Raw genomic sequence first — 15,255 nt, 5'->3', positions numbered from 1 at the left:
TATTCTTAGTGGGACTAAGAATTGTTAGAGGGACCAACAGCTATTCAATACTTTGACTGTAACACTTTGGTAAAAGGGCTGGTGGTCATGTTGACAATAGGCAAATGTTGTCCAATCAATTAAAAAGTACGTTTTATAGCTCATAAATGAATGGAAATAATGTATGACTTTATTCTCCATTCTGATAGGAGACAGAAGAAGAAAGCTGGGTCAGGAGTCTTTAGTGGTAAGCCTAAAGTGCACTTCTGATATTATAGGTTGATACTCTATAACATGCTATTGATAACTAGTAGACATGGAAAAGAAAATGGTACAGAACTGAATGAGATTACAAGGAAGAAATTAAGATGAAAAATGAAGATGTATAAATGCATAGAAATGATCAACACCAGTTCCTTTTAGGTGTTATTTCTCAAGCTCTGAGTCATGAGAATATTTTTTACCTCTGCTCTACTATATTTTTTGATAAGGTTTTCAAGACACAATCCTAAATATTAAACCACCCCCATTCCCACAACAAAAAACCCTTATGATTGGGCTGTTTCTAGATATATACACACAAATACATATGTATATATATATATATACATGTGTATATATATATAAATATATGTTAGATGTTATATACAGTAGACTACCAAGTCAGTAGTTTAAGCAACTGAGCCACGTTACTGTTCAATTTCTTTACATCATGAAATGAATACTTAACATTAACCTCCCAAATTTCAAGATTAACGTAGGAGAATAACTACAGATGTATATAATTAGCATTTAACTTTTCACAAATATTTTAGGAAATCCTATCAGACAGCGTTTCCTCTATATAAAACTGGAAAAAAAAAAAAAACAAAACAAGAATTAAGTCCTTTTGGCCAATATAGCAAGGCAATGTTTAGTTCATTTTTAAATGTGGAAGTCCTGTTACATGGTGTTTTCGTCTCTGAACTTCCAAAAGGCTATAAAATTGACTCTTCTCAAATATTTTAGGATTTCATTTCAGCTATTTCCTTTTTACATTCAGAAGATTGGGTGCAGACACTTTCACTTTGCCAGGAATGTTTCTTGATAAATCTGTGTCCTAAAAAAAGAAAATTGCTGAATATTTTCACATTCTATATGGTAAATCATGTTTCTTTTATGACAATTATGAATCCTCTGCTCTCAAAAGAAAGGCATATCCAAAAATTTTAATGGATATGATTTTACTGCTTCAAGTTTCAAGTTAAGACAGCATTTTCTATAGAACAATAGAAAATAACTAACATTTTTAATTATACCACCAATCTCTACAGAGTTTTGAAGGAAAACTTTACCTTCACACTGCGGAATAAGTCTTTTTCTCTTGTTGTTGCTTCTTTGGAATGCATAAAACTATTCAAGGCTGTTTTTGCAGCTGTAAACAGAAAACAAGAATCTGGCTCTGTTCAGTCACTGAACTGTTTAAAATCATAATTTAAAAAAAATTTACCTTTTCCCTTTTTCTGAACTCCCGGAGTAAGTTTCACTTTGTATCTTTAAAAAGAAATTGCATGAGTTACTAAATGGAGATTACAAAACAGCTCATAAAAGTCACTGTGTTGGGCTGGGGATATAGTTCAGTTGGCAGAGTGCTTGCCTCTCAAAGCACAAGGCCCTGGGTTCAATCCCCAGCACCACAAAAAAAAAAAAGTCACTGAGTAAAACTAATGGTAACTTACTTATAGTTTGTCATGGTGGTGTAAGGGGCACATATTGGAATGGCAAATAGTATTACATCTTCAGGATGTGGCTGGCCTGTCAAAGAATCAAAGAGATTTTCCTAAAAGAGGAAAATAAAAACAATTATAAAAGTAATTTACACCAGCAGCCTTAGAAAGAGAAAACTAGAAAAGAGAAAACTAGGTTCTGGGGTACAGCTCAGGGGTAGAGAGCACTTGCTTAGTACTTCTAAGGCCCTGGGTTCCATCCCCAGCACCACATAAACAAAGAATGGGGAAATTTCTAAGTCAATGCCAAATTGAAATTGTTAACATATTTTTAGCTTTTTCTGATACAATCTAAATAATGACAGCATCATCTCAACTCTGCTTTATAGTTCTAGAGTTGAGTAATGTTTAAATATGTTTTATGACTTATAATTTTGCTTAGTAAAAATTCTCAGTAATCTCAGTAATGAGAACTGGGATTTCCAAAATATTGCACATATACATTATTTGAGAAAGGGGGAAAAATTTTATCAGATGTTACCTGAGATAGAAAACAATACTGTGGAGTATGATGATGCATGGTAACGAACACAGCTAGATTCTTTTCCCCCTTTCTGGTACTGGGGATTGAATCCAGGCATGTTTGACCACTGAGTGACACTATCCGCCAACCCTTATTTTGAAGCAGGGTCTTGCTAAGTTATACAGTTTAGCCTCTACCTTGCAATTGTCCTGCTTCACTCTCCTAAGCAGCTGGGACCACAGGTGTGTGCCACCACATTCAACTACAAATAGATTTAAGTCTGTTGCAGAGAAATGGGACTTCAGCTAGACCAGTGATTCTTGACCAATAATTTCTGTACCCCAGGGGACACTGGGCAATGTCAGGAGACAGTTTTGGTTTTCACAATGTGGGAAGGGAGAGAAAGGAGGAGAGTGCTACTGGCACTGTAGTACTTAAGAGGCCAGGGATGTTGCTTACCATTTTATAATAAATGAAATAGACCTTGATGACAAAGAATTATCCATTCCAAACTGTAAACAGTACCAAAGATGAGAAACCCTGGGCTAGAACAGCCTTTTCACCTGTTCTTCAGGAGAAATCCCAGGGCTTCTTAGAGTTCTCATTTGGTGGGTGGGCTGCCTATGAGACTGATCCTATGTATTTAACAACATGAATAAACTTAGATTTAGGACAAGATGGTGAACTGTAATCCATATTTGAGTGTTGGCTTTATGTCATATACTTTTCTAAATGCATTACATATATTCTTAAAACAAGTCTCCTAGTAGGGACAATTACTAACCATACCGATAAGGCACAAAGATTGAGGAAGTTGAGAGACAAAGTATATTTCCAAGTTTACATAGTTATATCTAGCAGATTTGGGATCCAAACCCAGAAAGTCTGAATCAAGATCGTGTAGTCTTAAGTTTTAATTATGCAGAAGTTTTGCATCAGATATCTGGGATAGGACTATAATAAAAGTGTTGTAATAGGAACCAATATAAAACTGATACCTACCTCAGTTCCCTGTTGATCCAAATCCTGCTCTTCCTGTTCCAAATATATGAAAGTTAAAAGTCATCAATGAAATTCAAAACCATTAAAACCACAGGGAGAAAGAAATAGTGAAATAATAAGGCTATCACACCTAACCCACAGGGTAGGGTCACCAAGGTTGTATTCTTCAGTGTACCAATACTCTGAAGTGGATTGGTGTGTGTGTTTAATACTTCAGAAAGCAACACTATTTAAAAAGGACAGTTCTTTAAAGTGGAGAGAAAAAAACTTTCACATAAAGTACACATTACAGCAGTGAAAATTATAGGGACAATTTAAAATGACAACTAAGTTTGGTATGTTAGGGGAAAAGAAAATGGAAAATTCTAGAGAACAGAACTTTTGTTTTTACATCTCTACTGAAGAGTTTTAAGATAAGCTTTTCAAATACTAAGATATACTTAATTTTGTATACTTTTGATATGAAAAATCTATTTGGAGATAACCTGTCTCAGTCTGTCCAGGATGCCAAAATGAAATACCTTACACTGGAAAACTTAAAAAAAAAAAAAAAAAAAAAAAAAAAAAAAATTCACTTCTCACAGTTCTAGGAAGTTCAAGATCAGGACACCAGCATATTCAGTGTCCAATAAGGGCATGACTCAAAATGGCACCTCGTTGCTGGCTCACATGGCAGAAGGAGGTGCTCCCTTTAACCTTTTTTTTTTTTTAATAAGGCACTAATCCCATTCCTAGAGTCCTCACCTCTTAATATTATTAAATTGGGTATTTAGTTTATAATACGGAAATTTGGGGGGTTACCGACATTCAGACCATAGTACCTACCCATGAAAGAATATGAATATATTTGAGTTTAGGATTTACAGAATAAATTGCAGAATATAGTAATGGTATAAAATTTGAGACCAAAGGAGCTGGGGCTGGGACTCAGTGGTAGAGCACTTGCTTCATACATGTGGGGTGCTGAGTTCGATCCTCAGCATCAAATAAAAATAAATACATAAAAAGATATTGTGTCCATTTACAACTAAAAAATTAAAAAAAAAAAAATTTGAGACCCAAAGTGAATTTCAGAATTACTAAACAACATTGTTCAGCAGAGGAAAAGAAGAAAATATTTTAATACAAAATCCCTATCACCTACACTAAGCAGACACTTATACTCAAACTTTAAATAGAAACAATTCTGATCAGGAAAGTAAAAGAATTTGATTCATCCTGTATTTTACACAAATTTATAAAAACAAGTGCTCAGAATATCAAGATATTCAAGCAAGAGCTTATACACATTTGGACATTGTATCCAGTTGATATTAGGTAACTTTCAGAATCAAATCCTCTTCACAAAACTGATTATTCTGTAATAGTTTATGATAAATTTTTTTATTAGCAATAAACACTTACCATTATTACCATTTTATTAGCAATAAACACGCACCTAGACACTGTGATTTTAGTCTTTCACACTGTATTTCTAAGATGCCTTTCCATTAGTAAGAGGGGTGCCATTTGTATTGGTTGGCCACCTTAAGTGAAAAGCAAAAGCCCACGTGTGGAAGCCTTACCTTGTCATCATGGGGGTCATCTACAGCTAAGTCTTGTAACTCATGAGTTAAAACCTCAAGGGATGGAGTTTCTTTCTTAATGCTCTCTGAAACTCTTGGTCCACCTCTAGGTTTCTGGGGCTGTTTCTTCACAGGTTCATCCTTTGTTTTTCCTTTCTTCCCCTTCTTCCCTTTTTCTTCTTTGTTTGAACCTGCAGACTTTAATTTATAGAGGAAAATTCAGTTGATGTTGTCAATATTAATATTGTCAAGATTTTCCCAAAGATAGCAGGGTGTGGTGGCACACGCCTGTAATTCCAATGACTTGGGAGTGTGAGGCAGGAGAGTCACAAGTTCAAGGTCAGCGTGGCCAACTTAGCAACACCCTGTCTCAAAACAAAAATAAACAAACAGGGTTGGAGATGTAGCTCAGAGGTAGAATACCCCTGAGTTCAAACCCCACTATCACAAAAAAAAAAAAAAAAAAAAAGATGTACTGAATGTTTATCACAGGTTAAACATGGGCTGGGTGTCCACTGAAAAGCAAAAGAAATGTTCTTAATGTTACTTACCCCCAGTAATTTCATAATAAGTTCTCGATCTTCTTCATCCTGGTCTTTGTATTTTTCCTTCATTTTTTTCATTTTACTCTACAAAAATTCAGCAGTAAAATGGTCAACAAATATTTGTAAAGAAAAGGTGCCTCTTTAAATCTCTTGTTAAAATGCTTATTGAGCTGGGGATATAGCTAAGTAGTAGAGTATTTGCCTAGCATGTGTGAGGCCCTGGGTTCAATCCCTAGTACCACCAAAAGGGCTGGGGATATAGCTCAGTTCATGGAGTGCTTGCCTGCCAAGCACAAGGCCCTGAGTTCAATCCCCAGCACTGCAAGACACACAAACACACACACACATACACACAAAGAACTTATTGAACAAAGCACCATTATAAACAATGTGGCAGATACAAAGAAGGAGAAAGCCATAGTTCTCATATTCAAGGAATTTGCCATATGGTGGAGGGAAGATACATATAGAAATAAGAATTAAAATTTAAAAATTTTAGGAAAAGTATAAACAAATTTTCCTCAGATAATTTTTAGAAAGGAGACACTTTCAGTTTCAGCAAAAATTATGGGAAAGAAATAAAGCAAAATCTGAAAGTTTTATTTTTTTTGCGGTGCTGGAGATTGAACCCAGGGCCTTGTGCATGTAAGGCAAGCACTCTATCAACTGAGCTATATCCCAGCCCCTGAAAGGTTTTTTTTAAAAGTAAATTTTATAGTATCTGGGAATAAAGGAAAAGCAAGAATAAAAAGAAGACCTGTAAAAAGACCAGAGAGTAGTAATCATAATATTTAGTTAGAATCATGGTACACATAGTGGAAAAATAGGAAATCAGCTAATGTAAGCTAGGCACTTACCAGTGATTTTTTTTTTTTTTTTTTTAGGCAATGGGGACTGAATCCAGGGCCTTGGGCATGATAAGCAAATGCTCTTACCACGGAGCTACAACATCCCCAGCCCTGAGTAAATTTTTAAAAAGATACAATAATATATTAACACATAATCTTTTTAATACTGCTATAGCATTTCTAAAAGTATATTCTATAGATTATTTTTTATTCATCATTTCCATTTAATAAAATACATAAAAACTCTAACCGAAATCACATTGATAATGAAAAGGAAGCTAAGTTCTCAATAAAGATCAGCTCTGGGGCTGGGAGTATAGCTCAGTGGTTGAGCACTTGCCTAGTATGCATGAGACCTTGGGTCTAATCCCTAGGACAAATCCTCTTCTATATAAACTGGGAGCTTCTGAGGAGATGCTCGCATTTTCTATATTCCCTAAACAATGTCTCCTCAGCTAACCATCAAAGGAAGTCAAACAAGAATTATTTTTTCCCCTTCATCTTCTATTTCATTTAAACTTTAAAAAAATTAAGAGGGAGGAATCTCACAACTTCATTTGTGAACCATATTGTACCAAACAGATCGCTAGAAAAACTTTATTACCTTTTGTCCTCGTTTCATTGGTTGTGCAGCTGCAACATTTCTGTTTGTGTTCTGTTGAGTTTCAATATGTACAGAACTTTCTTTGTCCTTTCCCTCCATTGCTTCTAAATCCCCTGAGTCACTTAGAAGTTTTTTCTTCTTCATTTCCCTAAATACAAATGAAGTGGAAACAGCAAATTCTTAAAACTTCAAATTCTTAGTGTCCTAAAAAAAATTCAAAGGAGAACATGTACAATATATAAAAGATCATGATTTCTACTTAACCTGATTATCACCAAATTATAATATACATACACACACACATACACACACACACACACACACACACACACACACACACGCAAGCTGAAAGAATCACATAAGAAAGAGCTGAACATTTTTCATCTGTAATGGATTAATCACTCTTTCTGTCATTCAGGCTCAAGATTCTGTCACCCATGACGTATCCTTCATGTAGGCACACTCACTTAACTGAAAACCTTGCTGGCTAGGTACTGGGATTTGTAGTCTTTGAATCAAAATGGCCTTGGCAATTCTTAAGCATTCAATAAAACATTTGCTGATTAGTTGTTGAATAAATAAATGGATGCCAAAAATAAGCAGATTAAGGAAGAAGCAAACATTCTATTACTATGATATTTTTCTTCATATTCCCAGTCTAGGGCCTCACCAATTCCCAAACTTCTTCCAATGTGTTCCCTGTAATCTACCTGAACTTCTATATTAATCTTTAATTGTTTACCTATCTCACATTCCCATTCAAAATCTTACAAAGGTTATTTTCATATCACTTTCAGGATAAAAAGTCCCAAATACTTAGCTTATCATTCCAAGTTCTCCACTTTTGGTCTAAATTCACCGCTTTAATCTTTTTTTTTTTTTAAACACATATATTTTATTTGTAGGTGGACACGATACCTTTATTTTATTTTTATGTGGTGTTGAGGATGGAACCCAGGGTCTCACACATGCTAGGCAAGCACGCTACCACTGAACCTTCAACCTTACCATTATCAGTTCACTAACAAACTTTGTCTTCCTTTTGCCTCAGTTTATTATTTCCCGAAAGCATCATATGTATTATTTCTAAATCCCTCTCCCCTTTGTTAATGCTAATTTTCCTTGGAGTTTCTATCTTATCTTCATATACTTAATGGCTACTATATCTTCAAAGTATACTTCTGATGGTATTTCCCAAAACATCTAAACTCAAAAACAATCTCTCACTCCTACTGCATCACTTTCAGACAATATAATGTATTAATGAGTATTTCCTGAACCCAGGACTTAAAAGTTTCTCAAAAGCATGAATTTGATATTCAAATCTCTTTGTATACTCAGTGTAAGCACAGTACTGTGTACTGAGATGTACTGAGGGTTCTCTGTAATTGTTTTTAATGATTATCTTTCTAAAACCAAAGGGCTTTATTTTCTATTCCATTCTTTCTAGAGTTCTTTATGTCTTTCTCATTCTGTAGTTGTTCCCTTTCTCTTTCTATGTGCCTCCAAAGACCTGCTGTTGGAAAAAAAAAAAGGCTTGAATTTTTTCCTAATTAACTTCAAGTATTCCTGTCAATATTACCCTATAAACATCCTGTCTACTTAATACACAATAATTATCATTATATGTGTTCATATAATAAAAGGTCCTTTGTTTTTCTTCTTTTTCAATACTAGATATTAAACCCAGGGCTTAGCACATGCTAATAAGCAAGTGCTCGACCACTGAGTTACACACCCACCCCAAAAGGCTAGTCTTATTACTTAATCTCATGATGATAGATAGGGGCCTAAACCTGAAAAACATGTTCGAGTTGAATATCTAAAACTAAAGATTTGTGCTTATCTTGGTAATTTTAATAAAGTCTTTAGAATAAATAGTCAAGTATTCTGTGGTAGCTCAGCTGTCATTTAAAAAAATACAGAAAGTCAGGCAGAGTGGGGGCACCCCTACAATCCCTGCTACTAAGGAGACTAAGGCAATAGGATCACAACTTTCAGGGTAGCCTGGGCAATTTAGCAAAACCCTGTCTCAAAATTAAATTTTTTTTAAAAAGGCTATAGTGATAGCTCAGTGTGTACAAGACCTGCATTTAAACTTACTCTTACTTGCTAAATAAATAATGCCTTTCAGTTACATAATACAAACATATTTACCTTCTTTCCTTGGCTGATAAATGTCTCCGGCTCTGTAATTTACCGTCACTCTATTAAAATGAGAGTGAAAGAAAAAAAAAAATAAGAAAGAAGGAAAATTCCACAAAAATATCACTTTTTCAAAAGGAAAAATTAAAAATTATTCATTGAAAAAAATTTTTTTTTTTTTTTTAAATAAAACCTTAAAAATAGCTTACTGAATTAGAAGATTCTTCTTTTGAAGCCAATTTCTGAAGGGACCTATGAAAATGAAGAAGAGTGTAAACAAAGACAACACTGGTTTACAAAGCCTCAAAACATTCCTGTATCATTCTCTAAACATTTTTCTATTTTATTTTTTTAGTGCTTTCTAACTATACATAAGTGGAGTTCATTTTGCTCCTGATTACTTAAAATATCCTACAAGTACAATCGAATCATTCCTGTCTCCACATTTTTTCACCAAGGAGGAAAGTGAAACTTACACATAAGTATCTTGCCCAAAGGCACATCCCTAAGACTCAATTTTCATCTGTCTGACTCCTAAGGCATTATGTATTATCCTAATATAAACACTTTCTTAAAACTATAGTTGTTCTGTTGGTGATCAATAAGATATTAATGACTAAAACACCTCTTTTTTTGGATGGATTTGCCTTTATTATGTTATTAGCCTTTAGAATATTTGTTTCTATTCTGACCTACTTTGGTTACTCTTATAGTAATGTATTTCTTTACCCTGGTCCTGGGAATTTCTTTAGAGAAATTAAATGTGAAAAAAGAAAAGAAAAGTAGCACTGAATAACAGAACAATGAAGGGTAAAAGTACTGAAGTCATTCTTTGAAAGAATTAAGTTGTCATCATTCCCAGCTTACAAAATAAAATTTAAAATGCTGCCTTTTTAATTACCTTTGTGACTGAAGGTGGGACAAGTCGATGGTAGTATCAGGATACTCTAATGTCTCTTCCCCTTCATCCTTCATTTCACCAACAGGCTCCTGATCTTTTATAATCACTTCAGATTCTCCTTCATCTTCAGAGCTTTCTTCTTGAATTAGTTCCTCATTTAGTTCACCACCACCACTCTGAACAGTAATATCCTCTTGATCAACCTGAGTTACAAGTTCTACTTCTACAGGAGGTTCATGTAATTCCTCTTTATCTTCTTCACTGCTAGTGTCACCTTCATCTATAAAATAACCGTAAGGAAAGTCAATGTGGACTACCGACAAGTTTATGTAATTTTCTTAAAAACTTCATAAGAATATTTCTACTCATTCCCTGTTTTCTTAAAAGATCACCAGAAAAATGCCTGATCATTCCCATAGGGCACCACTCTTAGACAAAAGTATAATCCAGAAACCTTTTACTACAGTGGATTTCATGAACATTGTTAACATTTCTACAATGAAAACTATAACCTGTCTTTCTTGGGTATTTCCAAAAAGTAAGATAATAAAATCAGTTGCATAAATTCCGAAGCTTTAATAATTTGAATACTGAATTAATAATGCATGTTATATAACTGAATTAATAGTATATGTTAAATAACTGGCACACAGCTAATAGTAGGATCCAGCTGTCCCTCCTATAAAATGAGAAGCCACCACATATCTGTCATGGATGGTCATGAAAATTACATAAAAATCAAATAAGCCAGGCAGAGTGGTGGCACACCTGTAATCCCAGTGGCTTCAGAGGCCGAGGCAAGAGGATCAAGAGTCCAAAGCCAGCCTCAGCAACTTGGCAAGGCACTAAGCAACTCCATGGGACCCTGTCTCTTAAATACAATACAAAAAAAGGCTGGAGATTTGGCTCAGTGGTTAAACACCCCTGGGTTCAATACCTAGTCTAGCCCCCACAAAAAAAAGAAAATTAAATAAATATGAAGCACTTTATTCAGTGCCAGGGAAATGGTGACCATCAGTCAACAGAATCTGGTAATACAACAGTTAAAAATGAAACAGTACAGTGTTACTCCTATAAATGAACAACTCTAGGAAAAAGTATAGCTGCAAAAGTAGTTTAGAGAACAACTCTCCCTAGATCTCTTAGATAGATAAATTTATTTCAGCAACTAGAGTTGCTTTCTGCTTGAAACATATATTATAGGGGTTGGGGTTGTACCTCAGTGGTAAAGCGCTTGCGTAGCATGTGTGAGGGACTGGGTTTGATTCTCAGCACTATATATAGATCAATGAATAAAATAATGGTCTACCAACATCTTAAAAAATATTAAAAAAGAGAAACATTATAAGATCAATTCTCATGAGAAACTGTTATAAACTCATCTTTCTATTACTTCTTTTCTTTTTTCTGTAGTACTGGAAATTGAACCCAGGGGTGCTCGACCACTGAGTTATACTCCTGGTCCTTTTAATTTTTTATTTTGAGACAGCATCTTGCTAAACTGCCAAGGCTGGCCTTGAATTTGTTGCTAAGATTACAGATAAGCTGCCATCATGCCAAAGTACTTTTTTTCTATCATTTCTAATTCCTAGACCCCAATAGAAGTGATAATTCATAAATACCTGAGTCTATTTTAGTTAAACAAATTTATATATTACCCATTAAACACTGAAAGTTTTATTATACATAGAATAAATTATGTAAATTATGGATCCAATTAAATACTTTTTAACACACTAAAATAACTATATTTAACATGTTCCAAACCATAAGTAATTAAAACTGATAGCTGGATTTTCATGATTCTTTGAAATTTTAATTATCCCCAAAGAGACAATCATTTAATTAAAGATTTCAAAATAAAACTAGAAAATAAAAAAAATCACAAGTTAATTTACTAAAATGTGTGAACTACCTAGTTGTTCCATTTCTTCTGAGATGAGTTCACTTGTGCAACTTGCCAGTGTATCCATGTCTTCATCTTGCACTCTTACTTTTCGTTCACCCCGATGTCTCCAAACACAAGACTCATCTACCTATAGAAATAGTTCTTTTTCACTTATGGAACTTTAGGTAAGGTTTATGGGGAAAAAAAAAAAAAAAAAAAAAGGAAGAAGTTGAAGAGTACCTTAAAGAGGAAGCTAAACCCCATCATTAGATATGAGGGAGGAAGGAAATTCTTTTTTCCTACAAAAGACAATATACATTGATGTTTTAAAAAAATCAATTTTCTCCATTTTTTTGTCTGCAAAATATCTGATACCAGTGATCATATCCATTTTATCTCTTACTCTAACATGGAGAACATTTCCCATTTATAGAATCTAGCATTAGGTATAGTAACAATAATTAAGAAAAAATATGCATGCTTGTTTTTACGTTTTGGGTCAGACCCTAAATAATGTTAAAAAAGGTCAGGTTTTACTTTCTCATCCTTATAACTAAACTATGTGAAAGTACATTCTCATCAATAAAAACATAAGAAATGACATGACAGATGCTAAATTTGCCATGTCAAGGCAAAAATTTGCTTATTTCATAACAGACTTCATATGTGACATAAGAGTTATCAATTTCTCTTCTGAGAATATTACAGATGATCCTCAAACCTGTCTCCATAATCCACTGGCAAGGTAGGAACATTTTTCATGTCAAGCCATTACCTCTTATCATAAAGCTTCCAGTTGTCAAATATTCCCCAGTTGGTGCTGTTTTAGATACCTAAGAAACACAATAATATGTTACATCCTTAAGAAATACTGTTTGTTTTTCTAGTCAAGAAGTGAAAGTAGTCATATTCAAATAAGCAACAGTATAAAATTCTTAATTTAGCAAAAATTCTCAACACTGAAGGGGATAGACTTCCCTTCAATGATAGATACACCTATGGCAACAACCAAGATCTATCTATTACATCCCATATTTTCAAATGCTCTGGAAAACACCCACTCCTTTCTTCTAGCATGAGGTGTAATGAGAAAAGTATAGTTTAATAAGCTTATTCCAAAATACTAAAATAAAGCTATATTTATAAGTAAAATCCTTTCCTGAGGGTGGGCATGGTGGCATACACATGTGATCACAAACACATAGGAAGGTGAGGCAGGAGGATCACCAAGTTCAAGACCAGCTTGAGCAACTCACCAAGATCTTGTCTCAAAATAAAAAAAAAGGAAGGGTTGGGGGTGTAGCTCAGTGGTAGAGGGCCCCAGGTTCAATCCTTAGTTACAAAAAACAAACAAACAAAACCAAAAACCAAAAAACCCAAACCTAAACATATCTCCTTATAAAAGAATCCAAACTACTTTTATAACAGTATTGTGACAGGAAATATAATCCCTCAAGTATTTTTAATTTTCTAAAAACACAATATTATAACATAGCAGATAACAAATGAATTCTATCCTACCACACAGCTTTAAGACCTTGTAAAAGTACATCATTATCAATCATAATTCTTTGTGTGTGTGTGTGTGTGGTGCTGGGGATTGAACCTAGGGCCTCGTGCTTGAGAAGCAAGCACTCTATCAACTGAGCTACATCCCCAGACCCCAATCTCAATTCTTGAAAATGAAATCAACAGCAATGTGAAGTCAAACATGGAATGAAGTATCATCCAATAACGGCATTAACCATAAAAGAAAAAAAAAAAAAAAAAAAAAAAGACAAGATATCTGCTTTTCTCAAAGGGCAAAAGAAAATTTCAATAAAGATGAACAGGAGAAAAGAACTTCTAGGCCAGTATACTAGTCATAACTGATTTCCCACTATATGTTATATATGGGATAATATATATCCCATATGACTGCATGGATCACTCTCCATTTAGATCTTTGTTAAATCTTACCTTCCCAGAAAGGCCTCCTGGTACTTTATAATGATAGGTAGCCACTATCACACTCTATCCCATTATATGCTTTACAAATTTTTTTCTTAATAGTACTTTTTACCTGATATGTATTTTTCTCCACCATCTACTATCAAAGCAGAAGCAAATTAAGTAGTTTGTCTTCCTTATTTACTTTTATACCCTGAAAATTTAGCACACAGTATAGCTCTTCATAAAGAAAAAAGGACTATGGCCCTTATTACCTGATGATGGTACACCCACCAAGCACTAGTGATAACTCGTGCATCCCAAGCAGCACTGTAGCAAAGTGCCATTGTGCCAGCTTCAGTCAGTGTCCGTGGAGGGATGGGTTCTCCTATAAAAATGATGCCACATTTCAATACTCAAGTACAAACTTTCTAAAAAGTTGCAGCATAACTGGCTTAATTGTCTTAAATACTAATACCATGCTTTATTTCAAGATTTTAAAAAACTACTATTTTTATTAAAATATATTTACCCAGAAAGCTTTTTTTAAAAATAATTTTTAGATGTTGATGGACCTTTATTTTATTCATTTATTTATAAGTGGTGCCGAGAATGGAACCTAGTACCTCACACATGCCCGCGAGTGCTCTACCACTGAGCCACAACCCTAGCCCCCATAGAAGGCTTTTAAAATACCTATGTACCTATATCAATCATTTTAACTTCATTCCAGAAAGTATAATTTAGAAAAATCTCAAGTTTGAAGATTTCTAGAATTAATATCCCTTAGATTTCGAATATTCTTTAACTGGGATGTAATTCATTTATCACAAAATCCACCTTTCATAGTGTGCAATTTGATGATTTTTAGTTTATTTATAAAACAATGTGACCATTACCATTATCTAACTCCAGAACACTTTCATCCTTCCCAAAAAGAAATCCTGCATCCATTAGCAGCCATTTTCCCTCCTATATGCAATCCCTGGCAATCACTAACTTTCTGTCCCTATAGATTTGCTTATTTTTGAGCATTTCATATAAATCAAAGTATATGTACCCTTTTGTGTTTAGTTTCTTTCAAGGTTCATCCATGTTAACCCAGCACAGTGGCACATGCTTATAATCCCAACAACTCGGGAGGCCGTGAAGCAGAAGGATCACATGTTCCAGGCCTGCCTGAGCAACTTAGCAAGATATCTCAAAATAAAAAGGGCAGGGGATGCAGGTTTATTCCCCAGTAGCAAAAACAAAAAATAAAAGTTCATCCATGTTAGAGCACATATATTTACAATATTCCACTGTATGGATACATCATATTTTTTCTATCAATTAATGAACATGGGTTGCTTCCATTTCTTGGTTATTATAAATAATACTGCTATGAATATTTGTAAGTAAGTTTTGAATGAATACAAGTCTTCAATTATCTTGGGTATATATACCTAGGAATTACTGGGTCACAACTGTTTAACTTTTTGAAGAACTGCCAAATCATTTCCACAGAAGCTGCATCATTTTCTAGTTGTACTAATAGTATATATAAGGGTTCTAATCTCTTCACAGTCTAATCAATATTTGTCCATTTTTTCATGACAATTCTAGTTAGTGTGAATTGGC

At 34.2% G+C, this 15,255-nt stretch overlaps 1 protein-coding gene across 3 annotated transcripts in view; it reads right to left on the bottom strand.

Moving 5' to 3' along the window:
- Positions 1-147: 147 nt before the first annotated feature.
- The window catches only part of NEMF (nuclear export mediator factor), a 42,625-nt gene continuing 27,517 nt past the window's right edge, over positions 148-15,255 (bottom strand). For all 3 annotated transcript variants that reach the window (XM_079118891.1, XM_079118890.1, XM_079118892.1), the window contains 15 exons: positions 13,911-14,023; positions 12,482-12,539; positions 11,947-12,005; positions 11,734-11,854; positions 9,819-10,098; positions 9,127-9,169; positions 8,930-8,979; positions 6,773-6,920; positions 5,327-5,404; positions 4,776-4,973; positions 3,211-3,243; positions 1,698-1,798; positions 1,469-1,512; positions 1,314-1,393; positions 148-1,078 (listed from right to left, as the gene is read on the bottom strand). In XM_079118891.1, the coding sequence (XP_078975017.1) occupies positions 1,001-1,078; positions 1,314-1,393; positions 1,469-1,512; positions 1,698-1,798; positions 3,211-3,243; positions 4,776-4,973; positions 5,327-5,404; positions 6,773-6,920; positions 8,930-8,979; positions 9,127-9,169; positions 9,819-10,098; positions 11,734-11,854; positions 11,947-12,005; positions 12,482-12,539; positions 13,911-14,023 (1,484 nt within the window). In that variant the 3' untranslated portion in view covers positions 148-1,000. The remainder of the gene's footprint in view (positions 1,079-1,313; positions 1,394-1,468; positions 1,513-1,697; positions 1,799-3,210; positions 3,244-4,775; positions 4,974-5,326; positions 5,405-6,772; positions 6,921-8,929; positions 8,980-9,126; positions 9,170-9,818; positions 10,099-11,733; positions 11,855-11,946; positions 12,006-12,481; positions 12,540-13,910; positions 14,024-15,255) is intronic.

This window comes from Sciurus vulgaris, assembly GCF_902686455.1.
Source record: "Sciurus vulgaris genome assembly, chromosome: 2".
Classification (NCBI taxonomy): domain Eukaryota; kingdom Metazoa; phylum Chordata; class Mammalia; order Rodentia; family Sciuridae; genus Sciurus; species Sciurus vulgaris.
The sequence above is the reverse complement of the archived record's forward strand: the minus strand, read 5'-3'. Positions and strand labels throughout refer to the sequence as shown.